General features: G+C 41.4%; 2 protein-coding genes across 2 annotated transcripts; both read right to left on the bottom strand.

Annotated features, from left to right (window-relative positions):
• Window positions 1–201: 201 nt before the first annotated feature.
• On the bottom strand, window positions 202–10294 carry LOC145403124 (uncharacterized). Its single transcript, XM_080274951.1, has 3 exons — window positions 10190–10294; window positions 741–845; window positions 202–492 (listed from the first exon to the last, which is right to left on the bottom strand). The coding sequence occupies exons 1-3, from the start codon at window positions 10292–10294 to the stop codon at window positions 202–204; spliced, it is 501 nt and encodes a 166-aa protein (XP_080131077.1).
• Window positions 10295–17318: 7024 nt separating this feature from the next.
• On the bottom strand, window positions 17319–18368 carry LOC145403176 (pro-resilin-like). The gene is made up of 3 exons (XM_080274993.1): window positions 18357–18368; window positions 17845–17919; window positions 17319–17612 (listed from the first exon to the last, which is right to left on the bottom strand). The coding sequence occupies exons 1-3, from the start codon at window positions 18366–18368 to the stop codon at window positions 17319–17321; spliced, it is 381 nt and encodes a 126-aa protein (XP_080131119.1).
• Window positions 18369–19946: the final 1578 nt, after the last annotated feature.

Genomic DNA, 19946 nt, shown 5'->3' with positions numbered 1-19946 from the left:
AAGGGGTGGCATACTCAACAGGAATAAATAAAAATCTGCGTACTTTATGTCTTAATCGTTTTAATAAATACAGTCAAATAAGAGACAATAAATAAAATAATTTACAAGATGCTCCCAGTGAGTGCTGAGGTAAGATGAACCTCGTCGTGCTTATGGGGTCGTCATCGGTATTGTACAGACTCTTGGATATTTTATAATGGTTTACTTGGACTCGTTGGAGCCGTAGTAGCCGCGGTGCTCGAAGGAGGCTGACTCGTAGGAGTCGGGGTAGTGAGCCTCGCCCTCGTATTGAACATCGGCGATGTAGCCAGAGTCGCCATCAACGTAGTAGGTGACTTTCTGCAGGCGACCGTCGGGTAGGTGGACGTAGTACGACCCCTCGGTGTGGTCGCCGTCGCGTCCCTCCTGGTGCCCGAAGTCGTTGCCGTAGTCGTCCTTGACGGCCCAGTTGAAGTTGTAACTGGCCTCACCGGACTCGTAGGACTCAAACGACTATTTGTTGGAAAAAAATGGTAATGAAATGTCACTGTGCGTAACTAACTTTAAGAAGTCATTATATAAATATTGTCAGTATATTTATATTTTTAAAAATATTTGCACAAGCACACTGTCATGGATAGTGAAAAAAAAAATAAGCGAAATCTTTGTGTGTGTGTGTGTGTGTGTGTGTGTGTGTGTGTGTGTGTGTTTTCAGAAATTTGGAATGAGAACCAATTAGACATTTAGCTAAGACTACTCACGTGGGAATCGCCGTCACCGTAGAATTCTCCACTCTCAGCGGCAGCCAGGGCAGCCCAGCCCAGCAGGATGAGGATCTGGGCATGGAGGGATGGGAAGTAAAATAACTGTATAAATGTGTGAGATGTAATAATAATGGCTCGAGAATGTAAAGCTAAATAATCTAATTTGGTATATTCATAACCGCCTAATCTCTACTTCAGTGAAATTAGGGTTTTCATGTTTCCGTAAATACCTTTAATGATTCAGTCAGTGTCTTCCTAAGTAATTAATAACTTGTATTTAGCAATGGCAACATGTTTAAACGGTTAAGTTTAATAGTCTCAGAGTTACTTTCTTATGCAAGGAAAAAGGTACCAAAGGCCAACGCCCGCAGGATTGTCCCCTTCAAGAAAGAATTAAAAACATTATAGTAGAGAACCATATTCAAGATTCATTCGTTTCGAGATTCGTGGATACACCACACTTAAAAGACCGGAGGTATTAGATGGCAGGAAATACAGACAGAGGAAGAGAGTTCCATAGCTGACCTGCTGCATACATGAAGGACTGGGAATAACAGTTAATTCTTATATTACAGAGATTGACAGAATAGGGACGAGAGTTTGCTGCTAGACAGGTGCTACGCACCCGCCACTGAGGTGGAGCAGACAGCTCAGGGAAGCAGTGACCACTGAAGTAGACACAAAAAAGAGAAAACGATGCAACAATGAGGCGAAGAGATAGAGGTTGAAGGGAACCAGTTAAAGGAGAGTTAATGAGACGAAAACCCTTTGAATCCACCTTGTTCAGAAGAGCCGTATGTGGGGAGCCTGAACACACATGATAGTTGTACTTTACATAGGAGCGAATAAAATCCATGTATAAAGTCGACAACCGTGTAGAGGTAAAGAATGCACGAAGTTGGATTAGTACGCCTAATCTCTTGGAAGCACATTTTACAAGAGAGGTAATATGATTTTTCCAAGCTAAATCTCGTGAAATTGAAACCCCAAGTATGCAAGATTGAGTTGGATACCATTAACAATTTGAAGATACTCCTGCGAAAGAGTTTGTCGGGTCGAAAGACGTAAAACTGAGTTTTTGGTGCATTAAAACAAGATTACTTTTACCCCAATCAGAGATATGAGCCAAGTCAGACATTAGGTGCACCATAGCCTCATACCATGTTTGTTGATGTAACTGCTGAGATGGAAACTGCGAGATGTGAATGGAAAAGTTAAGCTTGAAGTTATCAGCGTATGAGAGGATAGTGCTACATGTAAAGCTTAGAAGGACATTGATGAAGAAAAGGAAGAGAGCTGGTGATAGGACAGAGCCCTGAGGAACATCACTATCGATGGCTCTAAAAGAACGGTGCTCGTCTACAACAGGAACTATAGAACGACCAGGATAGTTGCTAGAGATGAAGGCAGAAATAGAAGGGCAGTTTGGAAACTAGAGACCTATGCCAGAATCGATCGAAAGCATTTGAGATGTCAAGTGCAATTGCAAAGCTTTCGCCAAAGTCCCGAAAGGAGGATGACCAGCAGTCTGAAAGGTAGGTGAGAAGATCGCCAGTGGAGCCTCCCTTGAGGAACAAATACTGGTGATTGGAAAGAAGGTTTTGATATGATTTTTTTTTTTTTTAAGATGAGATGTTAAACAATTAGAAATACAATATGTTAATACAACTTGGCGATAGTTAGAGGGTTGGGAATGGTCACCCTTCTTTGGGACTGGCTGAATGTGAGCAAACTTCCAGCAAGAAGAAAAGGTACAAGTCGATAAACAAAGGCGAAAGAGTTTGCCTAGGCAGGGTGTAATGGCAGAAGCACAGTTCTTGAGGACAACAAAAGGGACCCCATCAGGTCCATATGGTACCGAGGCCAGTGATGGCAGAAAGTGCATCGACTGAATAAATTTCAATGTCAGCCTTGAGGAAGTCAGAGGGTATAGTCGATGAGGGAACTGCACCGGAATCGTCTTAGGTGGAATAGGAGGGGAAAGTAGGCTATGAACAAAGAGCTTTGCTTTATCAGTAGAAGAAACTGCTACAGAGTCACCAGAGCGGACAAGAGGAGGGAGGTAAAGCTGCCAGAAATTTTTTTGGCACGGTGCCAGAAGAGGCGGGAAGAATCAGAGTCGGAGAGTTCAGAGCATTTAGTACGAACTAAATTATTCTTAGAAGAGTGGAGAACGAACATCGCACGGTGTCGGACCGAGACGTAAAAGAGAGGAGATTCGGGGGTGGATTGTTTCTGGTACCTTTTGTAGGCCTTCTCCTTAGCTGTGGACAGCATCAGAACAAGCGTGATTTACCAAGTTTATATTTTAATGCACTAGTCACGGGATAAAAGAATGTATGCTTCCACGTCCGAGAGAAGTACTTTCGTAATGCGAGAGGCACACTAAGATGGCTCTCGACCATGGAAGTAATAATCATTACAGGGAAAATCAAGGAAGTACTGCCTGAGGGCAACCAAGTCAACAGTTCCAAATTTACAGCACCAAACATGTTTGATAAAAACCCAGAAGTAGTAATCAAGGGGACTTTCGTCAAGTGACCTAGGAAACCATGGAATATGGCTGCGAAGCCCTATCAACTTGGAATGATTCATAACTTTGAGATATTCTCCTTTTCCCCTGTGAAATGATCATGCCGTCTTGCTGGCACCACATTTACTTCCGAATTCTGACAGATATATCCCCCAGCTACAACGGAAAATTGTTCTCAGGAAAAAGTTTTCTGCACCCTGTGAGCCTTGCTAGTTTCATTAGCTCCGAACGTATTGAGAACTGATACATCATTCATAAAATTCTTTATATCTCTGAAATACACAAAGTTATGTATGAAGAGGTCTCTTATGCCGAAATATATATATATATATATATATATATATATATATATATATATATATATATATATATATATATATATATGTGTGTGTGTGTATGTGTGTGTGTGTGTGTGTGTGTGTGTGTGTGTACATACACACAAATCATTCCACCATACACCACTTCATTCCAAACTGTTCTATTCCACGCACACCTTTCACCCTCTTGGATGCGCAGACCTCTATGATTAATAATTTCTTTCCCATTATTCTCCCGCTTTCACTGATGCCTCTTCCCTCCCTCCACTACCTGTTTTTAAGCACCTTTTAAGCAATCACTCTTCACCTTTTCTCGCTATATGGCCATGCTTTTTGATACATCCTGGTCTGCCCTTTCCATCATACGACGTCTGCTCCATATCTGTCGCCGAGAGCGCCATATTTCTCCTTGTCAAATTATTCCACATATAGACTTATACGCCTCATCGCTAGTGTTTCCATCCTTTTTAAGTTCCTAGCACTCAACCACCAGTGTTACAGAACAATTGGTAGCACTAAGCATTCTTAAACAGCCATCTCAGTCTAAACAAACACTGATCTCTCCTTTCATATACTTTGCCTCCTCCTGTGCTGTTTTCTCCTTCGGGTCGTAAAGTTCTATCTAGTACTGTGTCCTTTGTCAAATACCTAACACATTTACTTCCCATTGATCTTCCCTCCTGCGATTAATTCCCAGTTTGTTGAGTTCCATCTCTCTAGTATATCTCATTATCCGGCTCATTCTCGCGACACTCTCAGCTTCCCTCATGTACTTTTTCGGACTCAGATACTATATGCTGCAGTTTCCTTACTGAACCATCGACTAAAGTTGTCATTTTCACACAACAGCCGATTTACTTCTCAGTCTTTTCTCTCCCTGTATCAGTTAAACTTGTTCCTCTTCCTTGTATATTTCCGTTTATCCCTCTTATAAGCCCATCCACGAACAGACTACTACCCATGGAGTCATAACGCACCACTGACGCAGCTCCACCTTTTCATCAAACCATTCACTCTCCTCCCTTCCCACTCGCACAACCCCACTCCTTTGGCAGAAAATTTCACTGCAATTATAAGCTTCAGTCTCACCCCATATACCTATAACGCTAGCCAAAAGGAGCTTCAGTCAACCCTATCATATGCCTTCTCCAGCTCTATAAAAGCTACATACAAATCACTCCCAGTCTCTAAATATCTTAACACGAAGTTCTTAAGGGCATATACCTGATCTACACACAGTTGATCTACACTTTCAATTACCATTCTTCCATACATCTTACCTGATGTGTTCTGTAGTCTTATGCCTCTAGAATTCAAGCTTTTTCTTTTATTTATCAATAGGCCATTCAATTTTTTTGTGCCCCTTTAAGAGCATAAGAGCCCAGGCTACTCTGTCCCAACATTTGAAGCGAGGATGACCACCTGGCTCCACTCTCAACAGCATTATGTGAAGAATGAATCCCAACCAAACCTCAGATTACTATCCATATGGACCTTGTCTGGCTGGAACACTGACCCCATAGACTAAAAGGCGCCCATTTGATTATATGGTTACCATCCAACGTAGTGAAGATTTCTTAGGTTACTGTATATGAGACATTTAAGTTGTCAGTGAAGTCTCTTGAATGTTGCACTGCATGAAATGAGTGGATGGTGCTTGTCTCCATTCTTTACACTTTTGTCACCCGTATCCGTATACAGCGGCACAAAACATAACTACAGTACATACATACATATATACAATTTCTTCTCTCAGTATGATACTACGGTATATTCCCTACGCAACCATGATCTTACAACACAGTTTTGCACTTCTTTGTCCGTAAAGTTAGTTTGTATTACTTTTACATAATTATTGTATCAGCTTAAAATCTGAATCTGTAGTTACCTCCGAAAAGATAATATTACCTAGTGAATTTAGGTTTCCATGAAGTATGCTTAATAATCCTTTAAACATTCTATAATCTGGATACGTACCTTTGCGTTCATTTTGGTGTGTAAACAGGTGCAGCTGTACCGCAACTGGCTAGACTACGGTTTGCGTTCTGTTATATACCCTCGCCTGCTCGACCTCATGCCGCGCGACGCCGCGTGTCCTCTCCGTACCTTCACTTGATTCTCGCCGAGTTTTTACGCACTGCGGTAACATTTGTGGCTGTCTCGTGACTGCATTTTTTTTTTCTTTTTTCTAGCATTACGATACACTAATCATACTTCCCTCAGGCATTCTCAGGAATTGTTGACTTTTATAAGGCTCTCGCAGTATTGTAGCCACAGTATAATCAGTACTGTTTAACTGACAACAAGATCAATGCTTTCCATCCTCAAATGTCATGTTGTTACCTCTAATCAAAGTTACCTTTTGTAGGGAACGTTGGTTTCTCTCACTTGAGGTTAACCAGTAAACTGATGTTAATGCCTTCTAAGTTACACGTACGGTAAACTTCATTTTAATCCAAAGACTGTAAGACACTAATAGAAATTCAATGTTGCTTGCAGTTCTTTGGAGTATCCTTTGGTTATAACCTTGCTGCCATCCTATAACACTCACATTAATGATGCACTCCTTCCCTCCTCATGTCACTCTAGCCACAGCCACCAGTCAGTGTTGAGAAATATTATCCACCCACCCACTTTATATCTGCGCCTCCCTCATTAGAGATTTCATAAGTAATCTTTACCTCCTGCCTACATTACTAACCTTACTAACTTCCCTTACCACCCAGTCCCTCGTCTGAGTTACTGGTTCCTCTATTATTCTACCTTAGAAATGTTTTAAAAATCAGATCTCAGAAACCATTGTTAGGATTCGGTTGACTTTTTCTTTTCTCTACATGACATCATATGGACGACCCAAATCAGCCATAATGACCTGAAATATTCCAATGATCTCAACTAATCTGTTTCCTTGTGAATCTTGGCTGACCTTAAAGGACCTGACACCTGAAGTGACCCAGGTTGATAGAAACTGACCTGCATTTCTTTAGGTCTGAACGTGGCTGAACTGACCGTGAAGAATAGAAAACATAATGTCAGTCTTAAACAGTTCAAACAAAATGGACTAGAATTGATGCAAAGGACTTGATTAGACCTATACTAGCTTAAAGGTCTCTTTATAATTTTAAGTGATCTGTCTAGACCATATACAACAGTGAAGGAATTACACTGACATGAATGGACCTGAAGTAACTTTATTTAAATTGAATGGAAATAAAATGCATGAACAGACTTGAATTAGATCTGATTTGATTTCTGGAAGACCTGAAGTTGCGACCATAAATGACCTAACCGGATACTGATACCACCGAATTATACTGAATGGAATGGAACTCTCTTTACTGGACCCAAATGGATGTGATATGAGTTGACTGGACCGAAATGGATGTGAATGGACTTACAGGTAACGCAGGCCCCTTCACATCTACTAATTCCTTGGCATAAAAAGAAAAATAAACACTAAACTGGGCTTAACCTAACATAACCTACACTGACTTGCCTGGATATCAGTGGACCACTCTGGGCTTCAACAGACCTAATGTGAGTGACCTAACTTAACATAACCGGGATATACCTAAACTGGCTTAAAGTGACCATAAGTTCCCTAAATTGGGGGTTTGAGCAGACAGAACTTGAGTAAATATAAAAATACCTTAAAAGACCTAATCTAACTAGACCGCAGTGGATGTGAAGAGCTGTATTGGAGAGGACGAGACCAAAGTAATACGACTAGACCTGACCTAACCTGACTGGAGTGCAAGCCCCGCAGTGGACCGGAGGTGGACTGAATGAGCTTAACGTTAATGAGCTTAAAGTGATTAGAGTAGATCTGAGTCGACCTTTCCTTACCAAAATTGACTCATTTAAACCTGGAATACGTTAAATCAGCTTAAATGAACCCATCTGGCTCTGAATAGATGTAAGAAAGCATGAAGTGATTATATCAACAAGAAATGACCTGACCTGGATGAAATGGTAGCAAAAAAAACTGAATTAAACTTCAGTACCGTGACTGACATGTCTGGTCTGAATGAACGTATAGCTCATTTTCCTGAAACGATCTGAAGTAAGCTGAGTGGACCTGAGTAAACTGAACTGGACGGAAGGGGCATGGACATACCTAGACTGGCCTGACTAGATCTGGCCGGACGCAGAAATACTGTATAAGAAGTGACCTGAATTGTCCAAACTATACCTAAATCTGAGTGGATGAAAGAGATATACTGGGGCAACAAATAACCTAAATGATCTGATCTTAATCTAACCAAATCTGAATGGATCTGAACTGACGGGACTGGGGTTAATATGACAGGTGGGGAAATAAATGGGTCAACGCTGTTTGCGGGGACTTGAGGTCTGAACAAATAGAAATGACACTAGTAGAACAGATATGAACCAGTTAATTGGCCTAGTTAACCTGACTTGCTTTGAATGGGTGTAAAATAACATGTCAGAATGATAATGCTCACAATATCGTTAAGAACAGCATGCTAAAACCCACAGCAATCACACTCGAAACTTTATGCTATACCTTCTGAGGAAACAACACAGAGCACGATAGCAGGTAGACGGAAACAAGGCCCAAGACAACACACGATATCAAGGAGTGAGACTGGAGTGGGTGAGAGGGGAGTCACAGGTATGGACGTAACCTCACCTGGAAAGTAATCTACACCAGAATAATTGCTACGTTTTGCCTCATAGGGAGACCTGACCACTACTGATCTCAGAACTTACTTATATCTCATTATTTTCTTAAGCATAAAAGCACTTATGATATTTTATGGAAGCCGATTTTAAGAATCTCCTTCTTAATTACTAAATGAGTATCACTTCAGTAAAGTTCCGATCAATACAATGACCATTATCAAAAACAAGAACAAAAGGGGCAAATTATCACGTTTATGTTCCTTTATCCTAAAATCCAATGACCTACTTGTCTCACTTACAGTCTACAGTATACACTGAACTGCGATTCTGTAAGGAATTCTGTACATACCTGCTTGGGATACATCCGTATTATACTTTTCATCGGTACTGATTAACAGTTAATGTGCCTGTCGTGGATATTGTTTTTAGGTAAACTGACCACCTATTCAAAATGTCTTAAAAACAACAGGGTTATTTAGCGCCTCCAGACAGATCCTCCATATGGTAGTAGCCAGCCTTATTTTATCTACTGCCCCATCGCTGTATGAGGTAATAAGTCGTCTTCTCCAGTGGAGCTCGTTCTCACCAACACACACGTTGTTCCCCCAGCACCAAGACCCGCTAGAACCCGTACAGCGTTACAGCAGTCCCACAGCTGGCATTCTACTGGATACAATAGCATCACTCATCGTAGTACCTACACCGCCAGTAGAAAAATGCTCAACACTATTTTCACCACTTAAAAAATAATTATCAATGGACGGCCATCCAATACTAGATCAACAGAAAACTGGAAACTCACATCACTTGCGACTGGAGGAGAGTTATCTCTGGGAACCACACTAAACCTTCCCATAAGATGCACCATCAAGCTTCAACCAACGTCGTTCGAGGTAGAGTGATTTTTCTCTGCTGATATCCGAGAGTCAGTAACAGTGAAAGCAGTGATATTCCTCAGCATCATGAAATGCCTTAGGCCTGTCATGCAAGTACCAAATATTACAAGCGAACTCCTTCACACTTCACAAGGGTCTCGCAGTCTAGGATTTTGACCAGTGTGAAGCTGTAAACCAGGAATAAAATAAAACCACTCTGCATAGCGCATGTCAGTTTCCCATCGTGTTGTAGAATCTATATAACCAGCAGCGTAAATCAGCGCTGCTCTGTGACAAGACCACGATATAGATTCACAGGGTGTCTCACCAGTTATCGCATAGACAAAGCATAAACTAACTTACAACTTCAGGCAATCATTAAAAAAAAAAAAAGTTCCAACAGCAAGCCGAAAAAGCCTATTTAGGATATATTATCTGTCAATGAACATTTCACGGATTCATAGAAATCACTGTACCCTTTTTTACCTTATCCTGGTCCAGATTTTCGCTCTTGTGCAGCTTATTTTGTGTATCTGAGTTGAAGAAAAAGACAGTGATGTGGCTATACATCCTTTCCATTCATATTTTAGTAATCTGCTATTCATCTCTTGTTACCTCTGAACATTCAAAATGAATAGTTGACAATTTTCGGCCAAGGTAGAGTAAAAACACTGTAGTCATTTTGGCTCACAAGAATGATACCACCCATTTGGCTCTGTGTCAATTACTGATAGATAAAAGGCAACACTATATCCAGCGTGGGTAGACTCCTTGAAGTTCCTACGAAGCCGATGTACACAACGCACGGAACTAACCACTCGTCGAAGCGGAAGATATCATACTTCCGCCTCTTTACATCAAGTTAGGCTTAATGAAAAACTTCGTCAAAGCCTTGGATAAGACAGGTGCAGGCTTCGCACACCTGAAAATGTCTTCCCTACGATTAGCGACGCCAAAGTGAAGGAAGGCATTTTCGTTGGCCCACAAACTCATAGCCTGATGAAAGACAGTCTGTCTGATGCAACCCTTGAGGCAGACGAACTTAAGGCTTGGCGATCTCTCAGCAAAACTTGCGCTGGTTTTCTGGGCAGCCGTAGCAGTGAAGGTCATGTGGAAATCGTTGAAGAGCTCCTGGTTGCTTACCATGAACTTGGATGCTGCATGTCCCTTATAATCCATTTTTTTTCACTCACATCTTTCTTTCTTTCTTTTTTTTTTTTTAACAAATTTGGGTGATGTTAGTGACGAACAGGATGAACGTTTTCACCAGGTTATTGCAGTAATGGAACAAGATACCAAGGTAAAATTGACGCTGGTATGATGGCGAACTGTTGTTGGATGCTGACACGGGAAACCGATGTAGAGCACAAAAAGAAATAATCGAAAACCGTGCCATGAGTACCTGTATTCACAGAGAAATTTACATACAGTGGTGGAATAACACACTTGCTTTAGTTTCTGCATATTACTTTTACATCCCAATTAATATTTCTCAATTAATAAAATACTCCTGGCATAGCCGGGCGATAGGAGCAGATTGATTTCTCACTAGTGGAAGAAAAATTTCAAAGCTAAATTTCTGGAAATCTGTGCGTGACAGAGGAAAAGTAAAAACACATTTGCAATCAGCATCGTCAGTTTAACCCAAATCACCCACTCTCATTTCAAACGAGATACAAAATTGAAATTTGTCGAGTGGTTTTATCTATCATGGTGCTGACGAATTCCACGATGTAAGATAATTTTTGCAAACGTAGCCTAGATAATCTGAGTTAGAAAATCATATCAAATGTGAGCTGAAGTTGATTATTCAGGTCTTAGGAGTGAAATTTACCAGTAATATTAATAAGCCTATTAGATTAGCGTGGTTCAAGACACAATGTTCAGGGTGAGTGAAAATGTTGAAACTGATCATATCACAACTGGTCATGAGCTTAGGAAACAAGAACCATCTGGTCACAGTGTTGAAAATGACCAGATTCCTGAGTTTCTGGAAAGAGAGCCACCTACTCACAGTGACAATGCTGAGAATGTAGATGTTAATACCATAAATACTAGTATCGGCGCACTATCTGAGTTACCCAAAATTATTCAGTTCCAAATGAGAGAACTTCAATTACGACAGAAACAACTTGAAATAGATCATTGTTACAGACTGAGGCAGCGGTTCACCTAGTCGTTGTGGCGCCTCTTCCAGTGACGTTTATAATGTTGCCTAAAACATTAAATTAGTTGCTTCCGTTAGTGAACAGGATGTCACTAAATGCTTCCAAATGTTTGAGAAGAGGGTAGGTCGTCTTTCCAGGCACAGGGACTCTTAGTCGATCTTACTGTAGTGTACGTAAGGGTAAAGCAGAGAAAACCTATTTTGCTCATCAACTGATCCGTGTGCTGATTATGAGGTGGTAAAGGATGCAATTCTTAGAACTTATGAACTTGTACCAGAAGCCTACAGGCTCAAATGTATAACCACTTACAAACAAAAACATCAGACACATGTGGAATATGCTGGAGTACTTCAAAATACGAGTAAATTTGATCAGTGGCTGCAGTTTGAGAGAATTAGCAAGGATTCTACTAAGTTGTGAAAACTCATGGAGAGCTTCATTAGGAATATTGACGAGGATGTCGTCACTTAGTTGAGAAAGGGATGGATATCCTAGTTGAGGCAGCTGTTGTGGCAGGTAATTACAGTTTTATCCACAAATATGATTCTGATGTTCAGTCATGTGGTAGATGTAGTAGAATGGACCAGTTAGACTCTAAATCCTTCTCCTTGCAAACCAGTTATAATTAAATCAGATGACTCTAGTGTAAAAACTATTAATTCAAAGCAAGTTAGTTCCACCAAAAAGAGAGGGAACATTGTTGCCAAGGGACCAGTAGGAAGTTCAAAGTTTTGTTAGTGTTGTAGTCGGAAGAGTCATGTAGAGGAAGAGCGCTGGAAGAGGATGAGAGGACGTCGAAGAGCTAAATCTATTGCTCTGATAAATGCTTGGAGGGCAGTTAATACTGAAAGTGAGCAGCCACAAATTCATAGGCTGAATGGTAGTTAGACATCCTCAGCAGATGCTTATTGAGTTTGAAGCCAGAGTGGGTCATTCAGTTGTTGATAGTCACACTCCTGTTGCTCTATCACTGGACATTAGTGAGACTGGGATAGTGCAGGCTTCAGAAGTTAATGAAGGTGGTAGTAAGACTCCATCATAGCACCCTCACTCAAACAGTAAGTAAAGTGACTCCCTCCAAGACAGTTTGATAGTTTCATTTATAAAGGACTGGTGTTAATTGACAGTGGAAATACTAATGAAGCCACTATACTCAGAGACACTGGTGCTTTACAGTTCTTATGTCGAAGGGGATGATAGATATAGGTGAGCCTGATCAACGTGATTTTATTACAAGGAATAAATGATTATGTGTCTGCCTCCCCTAGGCTGCGGCAGCCCTAAGCATTTCCTATGTCCGAGGTGCGGGAAAACTGGTTAAAAAAAAAAAAAAAAATCGTGTTTTCATCACCCATACCTAACCAAACATGATAACATTTTAGTCAGACAAAGTTTACACTCCACACTGGCGATTCGCGACCCACTCATCAGGCATAAGCATGCAGTAGGCGTGAAAACTGACCGAAAAGTTCACAGTATTTCACGTGCCTCTTCCGGAATGTATGACAGTCTACCGATCAGCGTTTCCGGAATGCTATACGCAGCTGAGGGGTTAAAGTGCAGCTCTAGTCAGAATCAGTTATTGGTCCAGTACGTGTGGGCATCCTGAACCAGATTCTTGTGAAATGGGTCACTTTCCTTTCGGGTAATGGCTTAGCACGACAAGTGAGTGCAGTTGTCTGTGTATTAAAAATCCCATAAGTAAGGAGAGGTACAAAATCACTGTGGATAGAATGTCTACACTGTTCCTTGCTTGTCCTTTAACTAGAGCTATGATAGCAAAATCCTGCCTTGATAGTGTTAATATTAATGCTAATGATATACCAGACGATATTTTTCCTGCTGATACACTCTTTTCCCAGTTGGCTAACTAATGCTGAGGGTCCCCCACACAGTAGCTCACGTCCAGGAATAACTGAGATACAAAGATCTGATCCAGAGATTACAGCTTTGATTGACTCAGCAGTGAGTAAAAAAAAAAAAAAAAATGTGTGGTTGAGTTGTCTGAGTAATTCTACCATCGTCGGAGCCGGGAAGCACTGGCGGGATATCATCTCATCCCCAAACAGATGCTGTATTGTTCATGAAAACGACCGAGACAAAGTTTTTCTTTCCCTGTTCTTTGCAATCAGAGAGACGCTAAATGAGTCCTTAAACTATTCCCCATTTTAGTATATTTTTGGTCACTATGTGAGAGGTCCAGTAAAGTTTCTTAGGGAACAATGGGTCAGTGATGATGATCATGTTAATCTGTTACCATATGTCTCAGATTTCAAAGAAAGACTAACCAACAGAAGAAACGAAGGCAAGTTTAGAGCCCTCTCAAGGGAAGTCAAAGAGGTGGTATGACAAAAGCAAGCAGGCTGGGAGTAGAGTGTTTCACCCAAGAGAAAAGGTGCTAGTAATGCTCTCTGTTCGTGAGCCATCATAAACAAGTTCCTCAGGCCCTTATGTAATAGAGAAGACGGAAGGTGATGTTAATTATGTTAATATGACCCCAGACCAAAGGAAAGAGAGAAGGTTGTGCCTTGTCAATAAACTGAAGGAGTACCACGAGCATGAGGAAGCAGGATCCCCTAGTACTGCGTGTGTGGTATCAGCTGCTGAGATAGTGGAAGAGTCGGGCTGCCCCATTAACACTGGGCCAGACTCCCAGTTAGGGAGAGAACCAGGAGGCATGGATGGAGTTAACTGATAAAATCACTCAATTAACTGCTGAACAAGATACTGACCTGGCTGCCTTTCTAAGAAGGAATCCTGATGTTTTCCAAAACACCCCTTGGCTGATGGATGCAGCACAGCAAGATGTCGATAATGGAGTCGCCTGTCCTGTGAAGCAGCCCCCGTAACACGCGAGACAACAAAAACAAGCAGTCCATTAACCAGCAGGAGCTGACCTGTATGTTGACGCATGGATTGATCGAGCCATGTCAAAGCTAGTGGTGCTCCCCAGTCACCATATTTCCAAAATCCAGTGGGTCCCATCATTTTTGCACAATCTGCCGTCGGGTCAATTCCCTCATCAAGAATGACACCTACCCACTTCCCAGAGTTGATGACTGCATTGACAATATAGGCAATGAAATGTTCATTACCAAAACTAATTTACTGAAGATTTATTGGTAAGTTCTACTTACAGAAATTGTCCAAGAAATTTCCTGTTTTGTGGCTGGCGGTCATACAAATGCAGAGTCATTCCATACGGTATGAAAAATGATCCAGCCACATTCCAGAGGCTTATGAACAAATTTGCCAGTGATAGCAAGGGATGTCTCACATACACTGATGATTTTCTTACATTCACTGACTCCTGGGAGGAACACCTGATCCAGCTAGATGCCTTGCTGCAGAGACAGTTATCCGCTAATTTAGGAATCAACTTGGCGAAGAGTGACTTTGTAAAGGCCCAGCTTCAATATTTAGGCCATCTGCTAGGAGTGGGTAAAGTAAGTCCACCTAATGCCAGAGGTGAAGCCATTTTTACTACAGAAAATCCAAGAACGAAAAGGAATTGTTATTAAGGGGAATCTGCCTCCCCTCCAAAACATGTATGGGATTCATATTTGAAGAAGGAGAGTAGTTATGGCTTTGATATCTTAGTTCATGGTTTACAATAGACTCTCATCTGTAATGCGATATTTAGGAAGCGCGAACCCCCTCCCCCCCGATTGATTGTTGGGAGTGTCAGCCCCTTTCCCAAATACAAAAAACGATCAGAAAAAAGAGTGATTTGAATGAAACTTCCCAGGCGGGTTCGTCTGGTTACTCTGGTCTTCCACTAAATACAGTTTTCTAACCATGATTTTTAGGGGGGAAGCCCCCCTCACCTAACTAAAAAAATCTGAGAAACAGTGAACGGAGGACAAATATGGGCTTGATGTCTCCGTACAGTACATGTTGCACAATGGACGTTCATCCGTATTGCGATATTTGGGGAGCGTGTCTTGCCCAATGATTCTTTGTGGGATTCAGCCTCGTTCACAAAAAATATATATATATATATATATATATATATATATATATATATATATATATATATATATATATCAGAAACAGGGGAAAGTGAGCACATGGGTTTAAAAAAAAAAAAAAAAAAAAAAAAAAAAAAAAAAAGCCGGTCACTTTGCATAGTTCCTTTAAAATGTTTTCCACTATATAACATTTGTCACCTTTAATTTTATGGCAACAGTTCCTCCTCCAAAACGTATCCAGGGTACAAAATTAAGGAAAGATGGAGATGTGGTTTTGATACCTTAGTGCATGTAGTACAATGGACTATCATCCGTAAGGCGATATTTGTGATGCCTGACTCCCCCCCCCCATGATCCTTGAGGGAGTCAGCCCCCTCCCAGAAATAAAAACAATCAGAAATAGGGAAAAACTAGCACATGGATTTAAAAGAAATCGGCATACATATAGCAGGACTGTGTATGTGGTCTCCAGGTCTTCTTTGAATGCACAGGAAAAAACTGCATATTTTCATTATTAATATCTCTTACCACCTCTGAGTTATACTCCACACAAAGTTCACATTACAGACAAGCAGACAGACAGACAGATGTGAACTTAAAAATACAGAATTAAACGAATTTATGTACGTATATTGAGTTTGACTATGTCTCTCTCTGTCACATGAAATCCATTAAACCAGATGCCTTGTTAATATTGAGGCCATTGAGGGCAGAGAGTACAACTGAAAAAATTTAATGTTGGTCATGAGGAAGTCAGAGCGGAGATGTGATGGAAGAACAGCACCGGAATTGTCTAAGGTGGAATTAAAGGAGAAAGTCCGAGCAAAGAACTCTGGTTTTTCAGCAGAAGAAACAGTTACAAAACCGTCAGAGTAGAAAAGAGAAGGAAGGGAGGATGGAGTAAAGTTGTTGGAAAGGTTCTGAGTAAGGTGTCAGGAGTGAGAAGAATTTGAGTTGGGAAGTTCAGGGCATTTAGAAGTCGCTGTCTCTCCTTCTAGCCCGGGTTACACAGCGCCTTCATAGGTTCCCCCTCCAGCTCCATCAACGTAGGTGGTGAGTACTGGCAGGTGTAACTCGAGATTTATCTGACGTGTAAACTCGGTAGACTAACCCTCCCGTAGCCCACCATCACTATATCAGGGGATGGGGAGGGAGCTGAGCCACCCACTTACCCTGCCTAACAACCCATCCACCTACTCCCCATGGACATGTTTTCCCATCACCCATCCACCCACCCATCCCACCTTCTACCCACCCTGCCCACCCAGCCGGTCTCCATGGACCTAGTTTCCCACAACTCACTCACCCAAAGCCACATATTCCCCATAGAACTATTTTCTCATTACCTACCACCCACCCTTCCCTTCCTGCCCCCCCCTCCCACTGCCCAGCCCATCCTAACAACCTCATCTCACTCACCCACACTCACCCAAGCATTCTGCCTACCAACTTATCCATTTATGCTGCCCCACCCTTCCCCACCATACCCATCCACTGCCCAACCATGCCCATCCATTGACCCACCTTCCCACCCAACCCTACCCACCCACTTCATTCATCAGCCCAGCCTACCCATCTGCCCACCCACCCAGCCAGTTGTAATACTGATGTGATTGGAGGAGAAAGCTAAAACTCTACGGTTATTGGCCCCCAAGCTCCACCATCTGGTCTTCACTAGCGACTAGATAATTTCTAATCCCGTTTTTTCAGGAACACTACCTTAGCAACTTTATACCACACATATAAACTCCTCTTAAAAGTTTTCCTCGTTAAATCCCTTTGGAACCCTCTAGATTTTTTCGAATTTTATTTCCATTGTGTATAAACACACACACTTGCAGTAAAACAGATATGAAAATGATTAACATCTTTTGAAATAGGTATCAGCATGGAAAAATAAACTGCATAATATTTTGCATAATGTTTTTAATACATAAAATTAAGTAACAGACAATAAATAGGACAATTTACAAGGAAGCTCCCAGTAGGTACTGAGGTAAGATGGGCAGCATTGTGCTGATGGGGTCACTATCCTTGTTGTAGGGACTTATCACTTACAACCGTTTATTTGGACTCGTTGGAGTCATAGTAGCTCCTGTGCTCGAAGGAGGCTGACTCGAAGGAGTCAGGATAGCGAGCCTCACCGGAATACTTGACGTCAGCGACGTAACCGTTGTCACCATCTACGTAGTAGGTCACAGTCTGGCGGCGACCATCGGGCAGGTTGACAGTGTAGGTGCCCTGGGTGTTGTCGCCGTCACGGCCCTCCTGGTGTGCGAAGTCGTTGCCACTGGAGTCATCCCTCACGGCCCAGTTGAAGTCGTACCTGGCCTCGCTGGATTCGTAGGACTCGAAGGACTGTTGGTCAATACAACATTGACTTAAATATGCGATGATATGTGATAAATTAGGAAATATATTTGACAACCTCTGTGAGACAGCTCTGAGGAATAGACGATTTTTATTCAGGTTGTTTAACAGATTGTTTTAAAAGACGTAAAGCAGTAATCTGAAACACAGTAAAATGAGCAGTTAACAGATTTTCTGTTCTGGAACAACAAACAAAAACAAGCGTGTAGATATAACTCACTTGAGAGTCGCCATAGCCACGGAATTCGTCACTGTCGGCGGCAGCCAGGGCAGCCAGGCCCAGCAGGATGAGGATCTGAGGACGAAGGATTAAAGAGATGCTTTAAACAGTCCCCACTTGCCACATTTAATTCAGATAAAATATTAACATGATTGCCTACACGTCATAGGTGAGTGGATGCTAACCCAGTTTGTGTACAAAACGGCATACGCACTTTGTACAAACAGCCATAATTCAACATATTTTGCTAAACGACTGTATATACTATTAATATCACCCACAGCATCAGACGTATCTCTTATGGTAGTAATTTTAAACAGTCCTGCTGATCTGGGAGATGTGAATAAGTTTCATTAATGCTTGTGTTACCTAAAAAATTATATTCATGTGGGATAAACGCAGTGCTTCTGTAGTCTTTTTTCTCTCTCTTTTTTTTTTTACTTCTACAGTTTTTCTCACTGGACAGTAAAGTTTTCTATGATTAATTTTCATCTTATATTCTGAGTGTATACCTTTGCGTTCATTGTTGTGTGTAGCCAGGTAGGGGCGTACCGTAACTGACTAGCCTACCGTTTGTGGCCTGTTATATACCCTCACCCGCTCTCCCTCCAGCCAGCGTCTAGTTTCCACACCCTCGCCTGCTCCTGCTCCTCTACCCCTGACCCAGTTTTTGAGTACTGTAGTAACCCGCGTAGCACCCTTGCTATGGTAAGTTTCTTTTTTTTCTTTCAAATAACTCCGCGTATAAAACTGCATCAATCTTCAGCGAGTTGCCTACGAATATATGAATTACGTAACTGTCTCGGCACTGTGGAATTCGCTTCATTATGGCTTGGCAAAAAGGATATACGACTACGATGATTTTATGTACAATATATTCCGGGCACTGAAACTAGTGATATGAATTCTCACTTTGATTTACGCTCCTCCCTTGTCCCTGTTTCCCTTGCAGTAGAGCGGAAAATCTGGATATAAAATACGATGAGATGAACCTTGACAAGCTGACCTGTTATCGCGTTTTTCTCCTGGAGTTGGTGGTTTTCATTTTAGTAGCAGTGGGTGTAGGAAGCAGGTTTGTGTTGATATGTGAGGGAGGAAGGGATGAAGACAGACACAGGCGCTGAAGAGAAGGGGTTGGGGTGACGAGGAGTGTCTATAGCACACAAACGTAATAATTATGCAACCAACCTCCCAGTCTGTGTTGTTAGGAATTCAAATTTTATATGACTCTAAAATATCAATAATCTTATTTTTCTTTTTTCTTTCTTTTATATTTTTATTCTTATTTATTTATTTTTTTTTTTTGTTCGTGTCTATCGCATTTTATTTTTACCTAAGTCGAGGTCAGAATATCTGCAGTTACTGCGTTTGTTACTAAACTGTGTACCTTTCCAGTCGTGAAGGGTTTAAACTGAATTTTTAGCTTCATTTCTTTAACTTGTTTTGGTACATTTAAGTATGGAAAATAGTATCAAGGGTGAATACTGGTTTGTACGCAAGCACAAAGTAGAGGAACATCTAATACCGTTATTCAGAGGTTTGGAGGGTCAGTAAGCGTTATGGTAAATCAGACCGCGTTTCTCCTTTCGTGAAAACACAGGTGTATTTACTATGAAATTTTTATATAATACTTACTTTATTTCAGTGTTAATATATATTCCCATGACTTTGCAGTTTCCATAAATAATTCTAAGTGTGGATGCCAGAACTTTACTGTTTCAGTAAGAAAATGGAGGGCAGAACTTGTATGTGGATGGAAGCTTGAGGTAAACTAGATCTACTTTATTGTTTCCTAGAGCTTTAATGGTCTGTATTAGCTAGTATTAGCAATGTAAAATTATGCTACTATCATTATTATTTGTATTATAGCGCAGTAATAAGGTAATAACGTTAACGCATTATATTGAATTGTGCAAGATACTTATCGGGTAAATGCCAGGTGGTGGTGATGGTGGTGGTGGGATGTCTGAAAGTGGTGATGATGATGATGATGATGACGGTGGAGGTGATGGTGGTGGTGGAAATGGTAGTGGGTGTGGCAATGATGGTAGTGGGGGAGGGTGTCTTGTGGGGTGGTGGCGATGGTGGTGGTGACGGTGATG

The sequence above is a fragment of the Coenobita brevimanus genome, chromosome 60 (assembly GCF_032717465.1).
Source record: "Coenobita brevimanus isolate Jiangsu-jjx chromosome 60, ASM3271746v2, whole genome shotgun sequence".
NCBI lineage: Eukaryota > Metazoa > Arthropoda > Malacostraca > Decapoda > Coenobitidae > Coenobita > Coenobita brevimanus.
Note: the sequence above shows the minus strand (reverse complement) of the source record. Positions and strands in the feature narration are given on the sequence as shown.